This window comes from Salvelinus fontinalis, chromosome 34 (genome assembly GCF_029448725.1).
Source record: "Salvelinus fontinalis isolate EN_2023a chromosome 34, ASM2944872v1, whole genome shotgun sequence".
In the NCBI taxonomy this organism is placed as follows: Eukaryota; Metazoa; Chordata; class Actinopteri; order Salmoniformes; family Salmonidae; genus Salvelinus; species Salvelinus fontinalis.
In genome coordinates this window covers 6537142-6552830 of record NC_074698.1, presented here as the reverse complement: position 1 = coordinate 6552830, position 15689 = coordinate 6537142, and the positions used below count along the sequence as shown (strand labels likewise).

The following is a 15689-nucleotide window of genomic DNA, read 5'->3' as shown; positions in this document are numbered from 1 at the left end:
ACGGCCAGTGTGCTTGCTAATACAAGAGGGAAATAGTTCGTTCTGGAACCCAAACAAAGACTGTACTGGACAATGGACCCCTTTACAACATTCTGATGGAATATCAACAAAGATAAGGACCCAATTTGGGATGCTTTTTCATATATCTGTCGAACTGTGCTATGCTACCGTTTGACTAGAATCAATGCTGCCGTATGCTAGCTAATGTAGTAAGCTAATATAACAATATATTGTGTTTTCGCTGTAAAACACTTCAAAAATCGGAAATATTGGCTCTATTCACACGATCTTTGTCTTTCATTAGCTATCCACCATATATTTTTCTGAAATGTTTTATGAGGTGTAATTAGTAGTTGACGTTGGTGTCTGTATTTTCTCTGGCTACTCCCGTGCGATTTCAGACTGTAGCTATGATGGGAGCAGTAATGTAAAACTGATTTATAGCTAAAATATGCACATTTTTTGAACAAAACATAGATTTATTGTGTAACATGTTATAGGACTGTCATCTGAGGTAGTTTTTTCTAGGTTATTTAGGTTGGTTCTAGGTTAGTTAGGTTGGCTTGTGCATGCTACTTGAATCCTACTTGGGCTGTGAAAAATGTCTGTCCTCTTTTTTATTTGGTGGTGAGCTAACATAAATATATGTGGTGTTTTCTCTGTAAAACATTTAAAAAATCGGACATGTTGGCTGGATTGACAAGATGTTTATCTTTCAAATGCTGTATTGGACTTGTTAATGAGTGAAAGTTAAATATTTAAAAAAAATTGATTTTGAATTTCGCGCCCTGCACCTGAGCTGGATGTTGTCATAAGTGTACCGGTGACGGGCTGCACCCCTAACAGGATATGTTACGAATTAAAATTCGTATTATATGTTACAAATTTGAAAAACATAGAGGTCTTGTGGTTGTGGTTGCTCGGCCAGGCACATATCCCTTTGTAGAAACACTAATATGATTGCCGGTCATTCTTTCTCTCTGTGTGACAGCAACACATCAATCTACAGGAGAAATGGAATAACTCAACTCCCTCCCACCTCCACCAAAGTTGGTGACATTACACAAAAAGATGTAAGTGTGTGTGTCTGTCTGTGTTTAGTGTATGGATGTGTTCAGAAGATGTTTAATTAACTATAATTCCAATGCAGCTACGTCTTTTTAGAATAATTATTGTGATTAAAGTACATACAGTGCCTAGTGAAAGTCTACACATCCCTTTGACATTCTTCCCATTTTGCTGCCTTAAAATGTTGTGTAAGGTTGGTAGAATCTTATTCAAAATTATTCACAGCTGTAATGGCTGCCAAAGGTACTTCCACCAAGTCTTAACTCTGGGGTGTGAGGATATTCGCATCCAATACATCATCATTTTATATTTCTTTGTAAATTGGAACATTTTCTAGACTTTTTCTTTCACTGAAAATGTAGAGTAGGTTGTGTAAATCAGTAGGAAATAAATAAAATGTCATCTCTTTTTAGATTACATTTTAAGGCAGCAATATGTGAAGACTGTTCAAGGGGTGTGTAGACTTTCACTAACAACTGTATTCTCTCCATTATCAAAGCCAAGGACTGAAGCTGTGGGAGGAAGACAGGGATATTGACAGTAAGCCAGACAGACTCGGGGGCAGAACAGAACAGACTGTCTAAAGGGAGACTGTTCTTTAATCTCACTGTGCTGTACTTCACCATGCCAAAAATGAGTGTCCCAAATGGCACCCTATTCCCTATGGGACCTGGTCAAAGGTAGTGTACTAAATAGGGAATAGGGTGCCATTTGGTATGCAAACCAATTATTCATGCTCCTGGTATTTTTACCCAGTGGAGATGTTATCTCTGAGACAGATCTTTACCTAAATAACCTCTGACACTCCTGAATAAGACATCAAAATATGGAGCAGGAAATGATTGGGCACAGGAAAGGTCTTCAATATCCTTATTTTTAGCATGTAGCGAGTTCCCGACAGACCTTTAAATCGGTCTTTTGAGAACTGATAAGAATGAGTGATGTCCATAGGTCCAGAGTATCTTCTAGCCTGATTTCCAGTCTGCTCACGCTGTCACTGCCAACTCCATGTCACTCATTGTCATGCCAACCATGTATCTTCAGTCAGAGCGTTTACATCAGTCTCTAATAGTGACGTTGACCTAGTGATGTACGTATGAAGGATCTTAATTTGAGCCAGTTTGCTACAGCAGTATAATAATCCTGCATCAACAGGAAATGTGAATCACAGTATTTTGTGGATTATAATTCATCAACATTTTTGTAGGGGTTGATCATTTTTTCATAATGGGAAATTAAGTCCGAAACTTCAAAGTGAGAATTATTTCAGAAACCTTTTTAAATCTCAAATACACTACAAGTTAAATGTTTTCTTCATTGCAGGAAAGTTCTCCTCCAACAAATGAAGAGACTACATCTGTATATGAGAGTAATACGCTCTTGTGTGGTGCATCTATTCGTTCACACAGTATGACATCTTTGTTTAAGAGCATACGGTCTGTGAACATGATATTAGAGTGTATTGTAATCATCTTCTGAAGAGGTGTAGATTGAGCTCAGTCCCGGTCACTCGTCCCTTTCCTCCTACTGTAATGAGGCTATTTATATTCATTGTTGTAGTGTGATTGGGTGACTTATCCTCTGCTTAGCCAGTGGACGGAGTGTAGTGTTTAATACACACACACACACACACGCACTCTTACGGACTCTTTATGCTGCTAAATGAAAAGGTTGTAGCGTTTGGATCAGGTTAGGCTTTATCCTAAACTCTGAGTGGGCGAACGCAGTGAGGAATTCATTACCAGAGGCTAGAGATCGCTCCACGCAGGTCGGCTCAGGCGTGCACCTCAAGTAGGGAAAATCCAATTCCCCAGATCGATTCTCCTCGCTTTGTGGCATTGGTGGAGAAATTAGAGCTTGGTGGGTGGGTGGGTCTAACTATCATACATACGTCTGAGCCCTCTACTCATAGGAGTACTAAATCCCACTGAGACCTGTATTGGCTGCGTGCCAAATAGCACCCCATTCCACTTTATAGTGCAATATTTTTAAACAGAGCCCTATGGGCCATTTGGGATGAAACCATGGACTATTCATCCCAAAGCCTACTCTGCTCTCTGTCCCTGAGCTCAGGTGACCCTCTCCACTCTTTCTTTTCTCTCAGTCCTTCAAATTTTTTTTTTTTACCTTTATTTAACCAGGTAGGCAAGTTGAGAACAAGTTCTCATTTACAATTGTGACCTGGCCAAGATAAATTGCTCTCTCATTGCTCTCTCCCTCTCCACATTTTCCTCTCCATTTGTTCGGATGAGTAAAAGGTTGTGTCCATTTCAAAGCTTCTGTCCTTAAAGTCTGCCGTTGGACTTTATCATGGAGACTTCATTGTGAGAGAAAAGTCTTGTGACTATTGTATGTCCTATCCTATATAATAATCATAATTCATTTCAGCTACAATAGGCTACAAGTAAATTGAAAGAGTCTGTGTGTCTGTATGTCTGTTTAGCCATGCTGCTTGTCTCTGGCCGGCTGAAGGGGGTGGACACTTCCTCCACTGTTTCCCTCCCCATCCTCCACTCCCAAACACCAGCCAATCACCACCAAGGACAAGGCTCTGTCGGCGTCTCAAATGAGACCCTATTCCTTATGGGCCCTGGTAAGAAAGTAGTGCACTCCACTATCTAGGGAATAGGGTGCCATTTGGGACGAAGACTCTGTTTTCTCTCTGGTATCAGCAAAGTCCATTATCCACTCACTGTTCAAAGGAGTAATGGAACTGTTATGGAAGGTGTTTCTCGCCAGCAGCTTAGGCCGTCAAGAGCCCGTTGAATGTAAAAACAAAGGTATTATCTAAACTAATGAGTAACAGATCACTATAACATACTGGCCCAATTATGAATAATAACAAAATAGTGGGATTGCATTTTAACTGTATTCATAGCTGAGTAGATGTTCCCTTTGATGGAAACTAGAATATAGACAAAGGAAGTTGCAGGTACACCACATATTATCGTCTTAAATATATTTTATTTGTTTAAAACTAAGAGAGGGGGGTATGTAATGCATTCAGATGGATTGATTGTATACATGCACAATTCTTTAGTGTGTGTGTGTGTGTGTGTGTGTGTGTGTGTGTGGTGACCAGTACGAACACTGTTGCTATAAAACACCCAAAAATCACAGTAATTCCAGTAAAGATTGTGTTTGAAAAAACAGAAATAGTGACACACCGCCCATCATAGTTTTTTCCCCATCCATATCATTGTCTTTCAGTATATTCAGTCACATTTCATTTTCTGTCTCCATAGTTTGATGTGTGGTCAAAGAGAAGTTAGACTCTGGGGATGCGTCCCAAATGACACCCTATTCCCTACATAGTGCATTACTTTTGACCAGAGCCCCCTATGGGCCCTGGTCTATTGTAGTGCACTATATAGGGAATAGGGTTCCATTGGGATGCATGCAAAGTCTGGTCATGATGACCTCAGCGGTCAGCATTCATCCTGCGTAATTTGGCCGGCAGGTTGTCCTCTGGTCGGCCCCCTCCTGAGGGCAGAGGGGTGTGGATGAGTGCGGGGACGGGGGCTGGAGTGGGGAGCAGCTGCAGGTCTCCAGTGGACTGGGTCATGGGTTCAAAGCCCACCTTCAAGGCCTTGAGCTGCAGCCGATCTGCAGCCTCTGGGCCGGGGGAGGAGCTGAGACGCTGCAACTTGAGAGGCAGGTCTCCAGTACTGCAGGCCTTCTCAGAGTGCTGGGAGCTCAGCATCAGGACCTTCCTCTGTAGGTCCTCCTTCCCAGACGAGCTCATCCTCTGAAGCTTACTGGGCAGCCTGGACTGCCCCGCCCGCTCCTCCCGGTCCGTAGTGTTGATGCAGTCTACAGAGAAGACCCGGGCACGTCGGGCGGCACCGTGGCTCTCGCCCAGCGTGGGGGTGGAGAGGGGCGAAGGCAGGGAGGACTTCTCATCATGCTCCTTGACACTGTACGGTGGGGTGTTGACCTCGAAAGTGCTGTGGAACTGGGAGTAGTCCACCCTGAAGAATCCCTCCTCCAGAGACATGACGGGCAGGAAGCGGTGGCCCCACAACACCTCGTCCTCCGTGTACGACGTCCGCGCCTGACACGTCATACCTAAGAGAGAGAGAGAATTTTATAAGTAAAACTCAGCCTCTAAGCATTGACTAGGCAGCACAAACACATGTGTTAAATTGACCTGTAATAACTGTCATTTTTTTTAAATACTGTGGAGTTCAGTTACCATCAAACAATAAGACGTCAAAGAAAGGAGAAAATTAAACAGCAAACAACCCCCCTGCTTATCTAATCCTCTGCTTCCATCCCCCTTGTTCTTTCTCTTCCACTTTCATCATGTGCGGAAACAATTCAGTCTTCGAATTGTTGTCTGACAGCATGAGAAAAGAGCAATTTTCCTGACACAGACCTGCTTTGGCACAGACCTCCCTCACTCGAGCCATAAAGGGGAGATTTAAATACTGATGCGTCCGTAAATCTAGCCGGAAGACGTTTGCCGTTCCTCTGACGGTGTGTAGAAATGGCCACGGCACTGTTACTCATCGAACCATTTCCACTAATAGGTTTGGCTGAGGCTGTCCCTGAGACAAAACGGCAGAGATATTTCACTCACTGTTTACCTCCCTCTGCCTCTGCAGAGTGTGGGGCCATTGGCTCAAATAGGCTTGATGGAAACAGCTGACTAAAGGACATTTTGGCTGCAAGTCTTTCTAGGCTGAGAATCATAGCTAGATACCTTTCTTTTCTATATCTAGCTCTGTCTCAATGAAACCTCATCCTACCAGATTTTACAGCTGTTCTTTTGTATCCATGGCAATCACTAGGTGACTCATCCCTTTGATCAGTGTTGTAATGCATTTAATGATAATTACCTGTTGTTTATTTCTGCTCAGGCTAATAAGGAATCTCCTAACATCACCTTCACCAGATCCGTACCTTGATGCTGCAGGAGCCTTGGGTCCTCGCCTAACATCACTCCTATCAATGGTACTAATAGCCTTATTCAAATAAATTAGTTGAATCTAGTCTACCATAAACTAAACATGATAATCCTAAGAGCAGTAACATTGGAGCAGAAATTGCAGCATCCATGCATCAATAAAAAGAAAACATGTAGCACCTGTAGCCGAGGAAAGGTTAGTCTGGTATTTCTGTTTGCATGATGTCCTATATGAAAAGGTCTCTATACCAGTGGTTGGTTACATTACATCCTGGCCCAGCCACGAGCTGCCCAGTGACACGAGCCTACCCGACGAGCTAAATGTCTTCTATGCTCGCTTCGAGGCAAGCAACACTGAACCATGCGTGAGAGAACCAGCTGTTCTGGAGGACTGTGTGATCAAATTCTCCTCAGCCGATGTGAGAAAGACCTTAAAAGAGGGTAACATTCACAGGGCCAGATGGATTATCAGGAGGCATACTCTGAGCGTGCACTGACCAGCTGGCAAGTGTCTTCACTGACATTTTCAACGTCTCCCTGACTCAGTCTGGAATACCAACATGTTTCAAGTAGATAACCATAGTCCCTGTGCCCAAGAACACCCAGGTAAACTTTAGAAATGACTATCGCCCAGTAGCACTCACATCTGTAGCCATGAAATGCTTTGAAAGGCTGGTCAGGGCTCACGTCAAAATCATCATCCCAGACACCCTGAACCCACTCCAATTCACATACTGTCCCAACAGATCCACAGATGACGCAATCTCTATTAAACTCCACACTGCCCTTTACCACTTGGACAAAAGGAACACCTACAGTTGAAGTCGAAAGTTTACATACACTTTGGTTGGAGTCATTAAAACTCATTTTTCAACCACTCCACAAATTTCTTGTAAACAAACTAACTAACCGACTTGTGGCAAGTCGGTTAGGACATCTACTGTGTGCATGACACAAGTAATTTTCCAACAATTGTATACAGACAGATTATTTCACTTATAATTCACTGTATCACAATTCCAGTGGGTCAGAAGTTTATATACACTAAGTTGGCTGTGCCTTTAGACAGCTTGGAAAATTCCAGAAAATGAAAGCATGCCTTTAGAAGTTTCTGATAGGCTAATTGACATCATGTGTGTCAATTTGAGGTGTACCTGTGGATGGATCAAACTCAGTGCCTCTTTGCTTGACATCATGGGAAAATCAAAAGAAATCAGCCAAGACCTCAGCAAAAAAATTGTAGACCTCCACAAGTCTGGTTCATTCGAGCAATTTCCAAACACCTGAAGGTACCACGTTCATCTGTACAAACAATAGTACGCAAGTATAAACACCATGGGACCACGCAGCCATCATACCGCTCAGGAATGAGACGCGTTCTGTCTCCTAGAGATGAATGTACTTTGGTGCGAAAAGTGCAAATCAATCCCAGAACAACAGCAAAGGACCTTGTGAAGATGCTGGAGGAAACATGTACAAAAGTATATATATCCACAGTAAAACGAGTCCTATATCAACATAACCTGAAAGGCCACTCGGCAAGCAATATGCCACTGCTGCAAAGCCTCCATAAAAAGCCAGACTACGATTTGCAACTGCACATGGGGACAAAGATCGTACTTTTTGGAGAAATGTCCTCTGGTCTGATGAAACAAAAATAGAACTGTTTGGCCATAATGACCATCGTTATGTTTGGAGGAAAAAGGGGGAGGCCTGCAAGCCAAAGAACACCATCCCAACCGTGAAGCATGGGGATGGCAGCATCATGTTGCGGGGGTGCTTTGCTGCAGGAGGGACTGGTGCACTTCAAAAAAATAGATGGCATAATGAGGGAGGAAAATTATGTGGATATATTGAAGTAACATCTCAAGACATCAGAAAGGAAGTTAAAGCTTGGTCGCAAATAGGTCTTCCAAATGGACAATGACCCCAAGCATACTTCTAAAGTCGTGGTATTGGAGTGGCCATCACAAAGCCCTGACCTCAATCCTATAGAAAATGTGTGGGCAGAACTGAAAAAGCGTGTGCGAGCAAGGAGGTCTACAAACCTGACTCAGTTACACCGGCTCTGTCAGGAGGAATGGGCCAAAATTCACCCAACTTATTGTGGGAAGCTTGTGGAAGGCTACCCGAAAAGTTTGACCCAAGTTAAAAAATTTAAAGGCAATGCTACCAAATACTAATTGAGTGTACGTAAACTTCTGACCCACTGGGAATGTGATGAAAGAAAGAAATGGGAGAAACTCCCCAAATTCAGGTGTGCCAAGCTTGCTTCAACAAAGTGCTGAGTAAAGTGTCTGAATGTAAATGTGATATTAATAAATTCGAAAACATTTCTAAAAATGTGTTTTTTGTTTTGTCATTTAGAATAAGGCTGTAACCGAGCAAAATTTGGAAAAAGGCAAGTGGTCTGAATACTTTCCCAAGGCACTGTATGTGTACAGGACATAGCTACCGCAATTAACTTGTACCCTTGCACATCGACTCGGTACTGGTACTCCCTGTATATAGCCATGTTATTTCCTACTCCCTATATATTGTCATGTTATTTCTACTCTTTTTTTCCCGTTATCCACTGTGTATTATTTTGATCTTATCTTTAACTCTGCATTGTTGGGAAGGGCCCGTAAGTAAGCATTTCACTGTTAGTGTCACGCCCTGGCCTTAGTATTCTTTGTTTTCTTTATTATTTAGTTATTTAGTTATTTTAGTTATATTATTTTAGTTAGGTCAGGGTGTGACATGGGGAATGTTTGTGTTTTGTCGGTTTTGGGTGGTTATATGGTAAAGGGGGTGTTGGGTGTAGTGTATGGGTTTGTGTTGAGTGAATGTGTCTAGCTGTGTCTATGGTTGAGTGTAGGTTCTAGGAAAGTCTATGGTTGCCTGAATTGGGTCTCAATTAGAGACAGCTGGTTATTGTTGTCTCTGATTGGGAGCCATATTTAAGGCAACCATAGGCTTTAGCTGTTTGTGGGGAATTGTCTAATGTCGAAGTGTTTTGTGTCAGCACTTATGTTTGTATAGCTTCACGGTCGTCTGTTTTGTTGTTTTTGTAGGTTGTATAGTGTTTGTTTCGTTTTCGTCTTCTTTCTCAAATAAAGAGGATGTACTTTCCACGCGCTGCGCCTTGGTCCTCATTCTCTCCTAAAGACGATCATGACAGTTAGTCTACACCTGTTATCTACGAACCAAGTGACAAATACAATTGTCTTCTATTTTTTTATTTGATTTGACAGGCCAGGTTGTTATTTGACCTCAGCTCTTGTAAAATTATGTCCTTGACAATTATATCTTTATCGAGGGCCCTCACTTATCAATAAGCACTTATTAGCCCTGTATTACACTATTAAACAGAGCTGGCTGACTGTAGAAAGAGAAACTGATCCTTTCCCTCACATTTGACTGACACAGTAATATCATTACCAAGGGGTTATCACAACCTAAGCCTAAGGTTATACCCAAACCCTTGACTATCCTTGTAACGGGTGACGCTCTCCTCATCCTCGGAAGAGGTGAGGAGAGAAGGATCTTCTGACCAAAACGCAGCTTGTGGGAAATAAGCCATCTTTATTATAACAACGATAAAGATGGCAACACGAAACGAAACAAACACTTTCAAAACTACAAAATAACAAAACGACGTTGACGAGACCTGAACATAAACTTACATAACTAAACATAAACTTACGTACAGGAAACAGACGACATCGAAACGAAAACGAAACAAACAAACGCTACAGTCCCATGTGGTACGAACATAACATACGGACACAGGAGACAATCACCCACAAACAAACAGTGAGAATGCCCTACCTAAATATGACTCTTAATTAGAGGCAAACGCAAACCACCTGCCTCTAATCAAGAGCCATACCAGGCAAACCAAAACCAACATAGAAACAGATAACATAGAATGCCCACCCAACCTCACGTCCTGACCAACTAACACACAAAAACTAACATAAATAGGTCAGGAACGTGACAATCCTCAACCCAAAGCTGAAATTAATTAAAGTTATTTTATATTCCTGTATATAGAATTTGGTGATAATTAGCTCTAATTTGCCCATTGATGGCAGTACAACAGGAAATGATGTGCCTTCAGGGCCAAGCGTTCCTGCCAGTTCGCCCCATCATCATCCAAGTGTCCTGGGTTACACTGACTGTTTTGTGGGTCTTGAATGAAAATCAAAGCGGCTGAGCAAGTGAGCAAACAGCTGGTGGTAGAATAACCGGACCAAGGTGCAGCGTGGTAGGCGTACAGATCCCACAACCTAAGTGTGGGAAAAAGGGCTGCCTATGTATGATCCCCAATCAGAGACAACGATAGACAGCTGCCTCTGATTGGGAACCACACTCGGCCAAAAACAAAGAAACAGAAAACATAGAATGCCCACCCAAATCACACCATGACCTCACCAAATAGAGAAATAAAAAGGCTCTAAGGTCAGGGCGTGACAAGACGTGTCCCTGGAGAGAGCTTTATGTAAAGCCTCCACTGGCACTACTCAAGTGGTGCATTTCCATAATACAATGCCCCTTCTTCTCCTAGCCTCTTTGTAATCCTACTACTGGCTCTCTTCATCTAACACACACACAAACCTGTCAGAAAGCTGTGACAACTAGGCCTACATAACATACATCTCTATTGGAACAGGAGCTGATGCACAATCATAGTGGTAGTAGAGAGACCTCACAACCATCCAATCAAACACCAGAAAGATGCAAAGGCTGTCAGTTGTTGACAGAAGGTTTCTCAAATGGCAGGACAATGCTCTGTCTGTCTCTCAGTGGATGATATGGATTTATTTCTCTGGGGAGTAAGGGATGTATACTGTGCACGGACCCACACGGGTGACTCCAAGGCCAACTCATTCATTCAGAGCAGACCCCCACTCATCTGCCCCCTGCTTTGCTCCTCAGCTCAGAGAACCACAGTCCTGCTGAGAGAGAGAGAGACAGACAGACACAAAGACAGAGAGACAGAGAGACAGACAGACAGAGAGACAGACAGAGAGACAGACAGACAGACAGACAGACAGGGGGCTAAAAGGGGCTAAACGGTTGGCTGCAGCCTGCCTTAATGACATTATCAACAGAGCACAGACCGTGCTCCCTGCCTGCCTGCCTGCTCATCCCTCCCTCCTCCTCTAAGCCTATTCAGCTTCATGCTTCTGCCCAGGACAATGAGGAGGGAGGAGGGGAGAAGAACAGAGGAGAGATGAAAGGAAAAAGAAAAGGGAGCAGAGAAATAAATAAATGATGCCAGAGAAGACAAAGACTTTGTTATTTATGTATGAGTATTAGGATGAGGAATCGTATTGTTCGATGTAGAAGGCAGAAAAACACTTTTGTTGCCGTAGGCGACCCAGCACACCTGCAGCCTGCCAGTAGTTCAGTACAGCTGTTGTGTTCAACGTCTCTTACTGTTTCAGAATTAACCCTGCATTCTACCCAGTGAGAAATATTGTAAAACTTCAGCTGAAACCCCATCTTATTTATCTAAGTGACATTCACATCTATGACCCTATCTATTATACATGGGGTAGGGATAGAACCATCCCATAAAATGTCCTTCATAATTCAATCAGGAAGCCCTGGTGCTGTCCTCAAAAACGTCCACCTCTCCCCTGCTTTCTCTGTTTACCACTGAACGCTTACTAAGATCTGTTACATTCTTACAGGGCTTTGGAGATTCAGAGAGATGTGTTAGTCTGACTCTATCTCCAGAATCTGGATGGAAATATTGAAATATTACATGTGACAGGTTGAAATTAAGAAGTAAGACTGATAAGCATAAGAATACAGTTTAATTCGAGTTCAGATAATGGAGGAGAGAGAGAGAGGAATAAGAGAATTGCAAGCTAAAGGGTGGAGATAGGGAAAGAGCAACCCACCGAATGGAAAGAGATAAGTTGGAGTGGAGAAGAAAAGGACTAATTAAAGGCCTGGTGTGGTCAAAATTCAGTTTTATTCCTGTGTTTTATATCATATTGTACAACAGCTGATGAAACTACCACTGTAAATACGTGACTTTTTTTTATCAGTGTTATTTCCTGATAGTTGCTAATTATTAACCCTCCTGTTGTGTCCGTTTCATATTAATTAATTCTGTGTTCCCGGTCCAAAATGACCGCCATTATAGCTGATTATAAATCCATAATAATACATATATTATCACCTAATGTTGTGTTAGATCATTTTATCAACTTAAGTTATTGTGAACATTACAAGTTTTGAACTTCTATTTGCTATTTATGGCCTGTAGCTCTCATTGACCTGAGCTCATACAACTCGTTTTTTGAGTTTTAAAAAAAGTGTAATTTATGAATTATTTTGACTATAACAAATACTCAGGTTAAATACATTTGTGCTATTTATCACAGACTACTTTGGGTCAATGTTTAACAAAGACTCTCTCCTCCTCACCAGTGTCATGATCAAAGATATGATCAAGAGCCTCACATACAGTATATCGTTTGGTCATTGTGCTGCCACAAAACGAATTGTGAGCAAGGCTTCAAAAAAGCTTTATATACCAGAGCTGCGAGAAAAGTTCTATATATTATTGAAACAATGTTGCGATTGTTTGTGAGAATTCCAACAGGTGTGGTTCCCGTGTGGGAAAGATTCTATTGGGGAAAGGTTCCCGTGGGGGTTGCCATGGAAGCCAAGAAAGGGAGTGAGGTGTGCGTGTGTGCGTGTGTGTACTCAAACCCACACGCATGTGGGGGTCTGGGAGAGGAAGTGTGTCCATCTGATGAATGGGCATGTGCCTGAACTCAATATTATACACTAATTGTAGTCTCACCCATTCATTTCTAATGACCGGTCATTTTTGACCAGGAACACCACATAAGTTGAATAACATTTTATGGAAATCATCCAAATGTATTTTGTGTGTTAAGATGCCCTGTGTGGACAAAGTCATGGAACCTTATGACAATCAGATTAAATGAGCTACATTTTTCAGAGAGAAAACGTGTAAATCTGTCCAATTCGACCGGAACACAGCAGGACGATTCAAATTCAATCTACACAGGACCTTCTAATCAGCAGGTTTGAATGGGCGGGAGTTTGGGCTTTCCATCGTGAAACTTGCTTGTGAAACAGTTTTTTGCAAAAAAAAATTTTGCCAATTTGAATGGAAATCTATTACAGTAAGGTACTTAATTGTTACCCAGAGATAAAATGGCTGCATTGGGCCTTTGAAAAGGAGCAGTCTCTTTAGGAAGAAGAGAGTAAGGGGTTAAAAGGAGGAGAAAGGGTAGTGAAAGAATAATCAATGAATAACGAGGAGAGAAGGGTAGGAAGAAGAGAGTAAAGGGTTAACAGGAGGAGAGAGGGTAGTAGTTCTTCACCTGTGGTCTCAACAATGCCCTCCAGGATGACAACAATCTCAAACTGCTCGTTCATGAGGGAGCGCTGGGACAGGTCAAAGAAAGGACTCTTAGGATTGATCTCGTGGCAGATGGTGAGAGGTGACACCAGGAAGAGCTGGTCCGCACCCGTCCCAAAACCCACATCCAGCTCACACTGGTCCAGGGGTAGGAACTCTCCCTCCGGGGTCTGACGAGACTGGGAAAGAAGGAGGGGGAGGAGAGAAAGGAGAAATAGGGGGGAGGGAGAGAGAGAGAAAGATATATATTTTTTTACTTTAAACTGTAGACATTTTTCCACTCTACCATGGCTTTTGTTGGAGTCACTCTGCAGTGCCACCAAGATGATTGTAGATAACAGTGTGACTGGAGCAGAGTAGCCTGGAGCCTATCAATCTTCTCTACACCACCACGTGCTGTTTGTCTTGTTGTTCATTTCCTATTTTCTTCCCTTCCGGAGGCGGGTGAGGGGACAGCACATAAACCAACACAAAGTAGGCAGGCAAAAGTAATATAGGAACATTTCAGGACATGGGGGTCCATATATCGATATATACAGTATGATAGAACATTCCTGTTTCAGGTGCCATGGCCTTCAGCACAATGTACCTATTTTCTCTTATCGCCCAGCACACCATCCCATCCCCCTCACCTTATCTACAACCCAGGGAAGCACTACACATCTGTGCAAGGAAACAGCCACTAAACTCTGCTAGTTTCACCGCTCTCCAAGGTGAGACACATAAAATGCACACACTCTGTCTCTCTCTCCTGCCCCGTACCACGTGGGAGCGCCAGAATGCATTCCGTCCTCTGAATATTCAAGGCTGAAGGTCGAGAGAGGCAAAGGTCGAGTCGTGCGTCCTCCGAAACATGACCCGCCATACTCCGCTTCTTAACACCCGCCCACTTAACCCGCAGGCCAGCTGCACCAATGTGTCAGAGGAAACACCGTTCAACTGACAACCAAACTCAGCCTGCAGGCGCCCAGCCCGCCACAACGAGTCGCTAGAGCACGATGAGTCAAGTAAAGCCCCCCTGCCAAACTCTCCCCTAACCCGGATGACGCTTGGCCAGTTGTGCGCCGCCCTATGGGACTCCCAGTCACGGCTGGTTGTGACACAGCCTGAGATAGAACCCGGGTCGGTAGCAAGCCTAACCCTTCATATTCATTTGCAGTGGGCCTGACGAGGATTAGATGAGGAGGTGGTGAGAAAACCCTGTTTAGACGGACCCAGCCTACGGCTTGCTAACTGGCGCGGAAGCATTTCATTGCCCAGCTGGGCTCTCAGATGTCTGAGCTAAGCTGAACTGGGCTCTTCTCTTTAACTCTCTGTCTCTTTCGTTCTCTCTCACTCGTTCTGAAGTCCTCTCTAATAGTTCTCTCTCGGTGGCTCCCTCCGCTCCCCTCTCTGTATCTCTCTGTAAGTCTGTGCACAATGCACCTGCTGGGATTTTCCGTAAGGCAAATTAGAGGGTTAATGAACGTGAATGGGCCAATCAGCAGAAACAATAACAAAGCCGGCTCCCCACCACTGTTTCTGTAAAAACTGAGCGATTGGGCTGGATTCACTCTCAAATTCATAGACAGAGCAATTGATGCAGGGACTGGCCATCCATGATATTACAATTATAGTTTTAACCCATTTGTGAGGCTATACAGTGTAAGTTTACATTTATTTGGTTGGCAAACATTGGAGTAAAACAAGCTTATATTTTAGGTTCTGATGGGGTACGGCGGTTAAACTAAGCTCATAAGTTATATTCTTCAACAATCAAGGGGAATATATAATTTATGTCCAAAAATTGATGTAGCAATGGCTGATTGGCCATTTAAGACATGCTTTTGTCAGAAATGGAGGTTTTGTGGTTCAAATTGAAGGAGTATTGCAGTATTGTTTCTATTCCCACTGTTTTGGAGTGTTGTTATTCACATTGAAGAACACAATCTTAATTTTCTTTCATGTTTTTCCTTTTTTTTCCTTTCTTTTTCTCTCTGTACAGTAAGTCTCCAAAACGGAGGGAACGATTTGTTACTGCTGTTTTCTCATCTCTGTTTCTTATCTCAGCCTTCCTGATAATTGGGATGATGTGTCAGCCTCACCGCCTACACACACCTCACCTCTAACTCTTTTCTACCGCACACACACAAGTCCCACTCCTCCACTCCACACACTGCTGTTGCTGTTTTAAGATCCTCTTATCCTGCCTCCAACCCCTGCTATATGAAACTCAAGAGCATTTCCAGTACTTCCAGACCAAACCATAGAACCTGTAGTGGGCAGTAATATTTGACGTGTATGTACAGTATATTATATATACCTCACCTCTAG

At 42.9% G+C, this 15689-nt stretch overlaps 1 protein-coding gene across 1 annotated transcript in view; it reads right to left on the bottom strand.

Annotated features, from left to right (window-relative positions):
* Window positions 1–4012: 4012 nt before the first annotated feature.
* The window catches only part of LOC129832945 (G protein-activated inward rectifier potassium channel 1-like), a 28211-nt gene continuing 16534 nt past the window's right edge, over window positions 4013–15689 (bottom strand). Inside the window, exons 2-3 of the mRNA XM_055897093.1 lie at window positions 13339–13555; window positions 4013–5136 (exon numbers count right to left, since the gene is read on the bottom strand). Coding sequence (XP_055753068.1) covers window positions 4490–5136; window positions 13339–13555 — 864 coding nt within the window. The 3' untranslated portion in view covers window positions 4013–4489. The remainder of the gene's footprint in view (window positions 5137–13338; window positions 13556–15689) is intronic.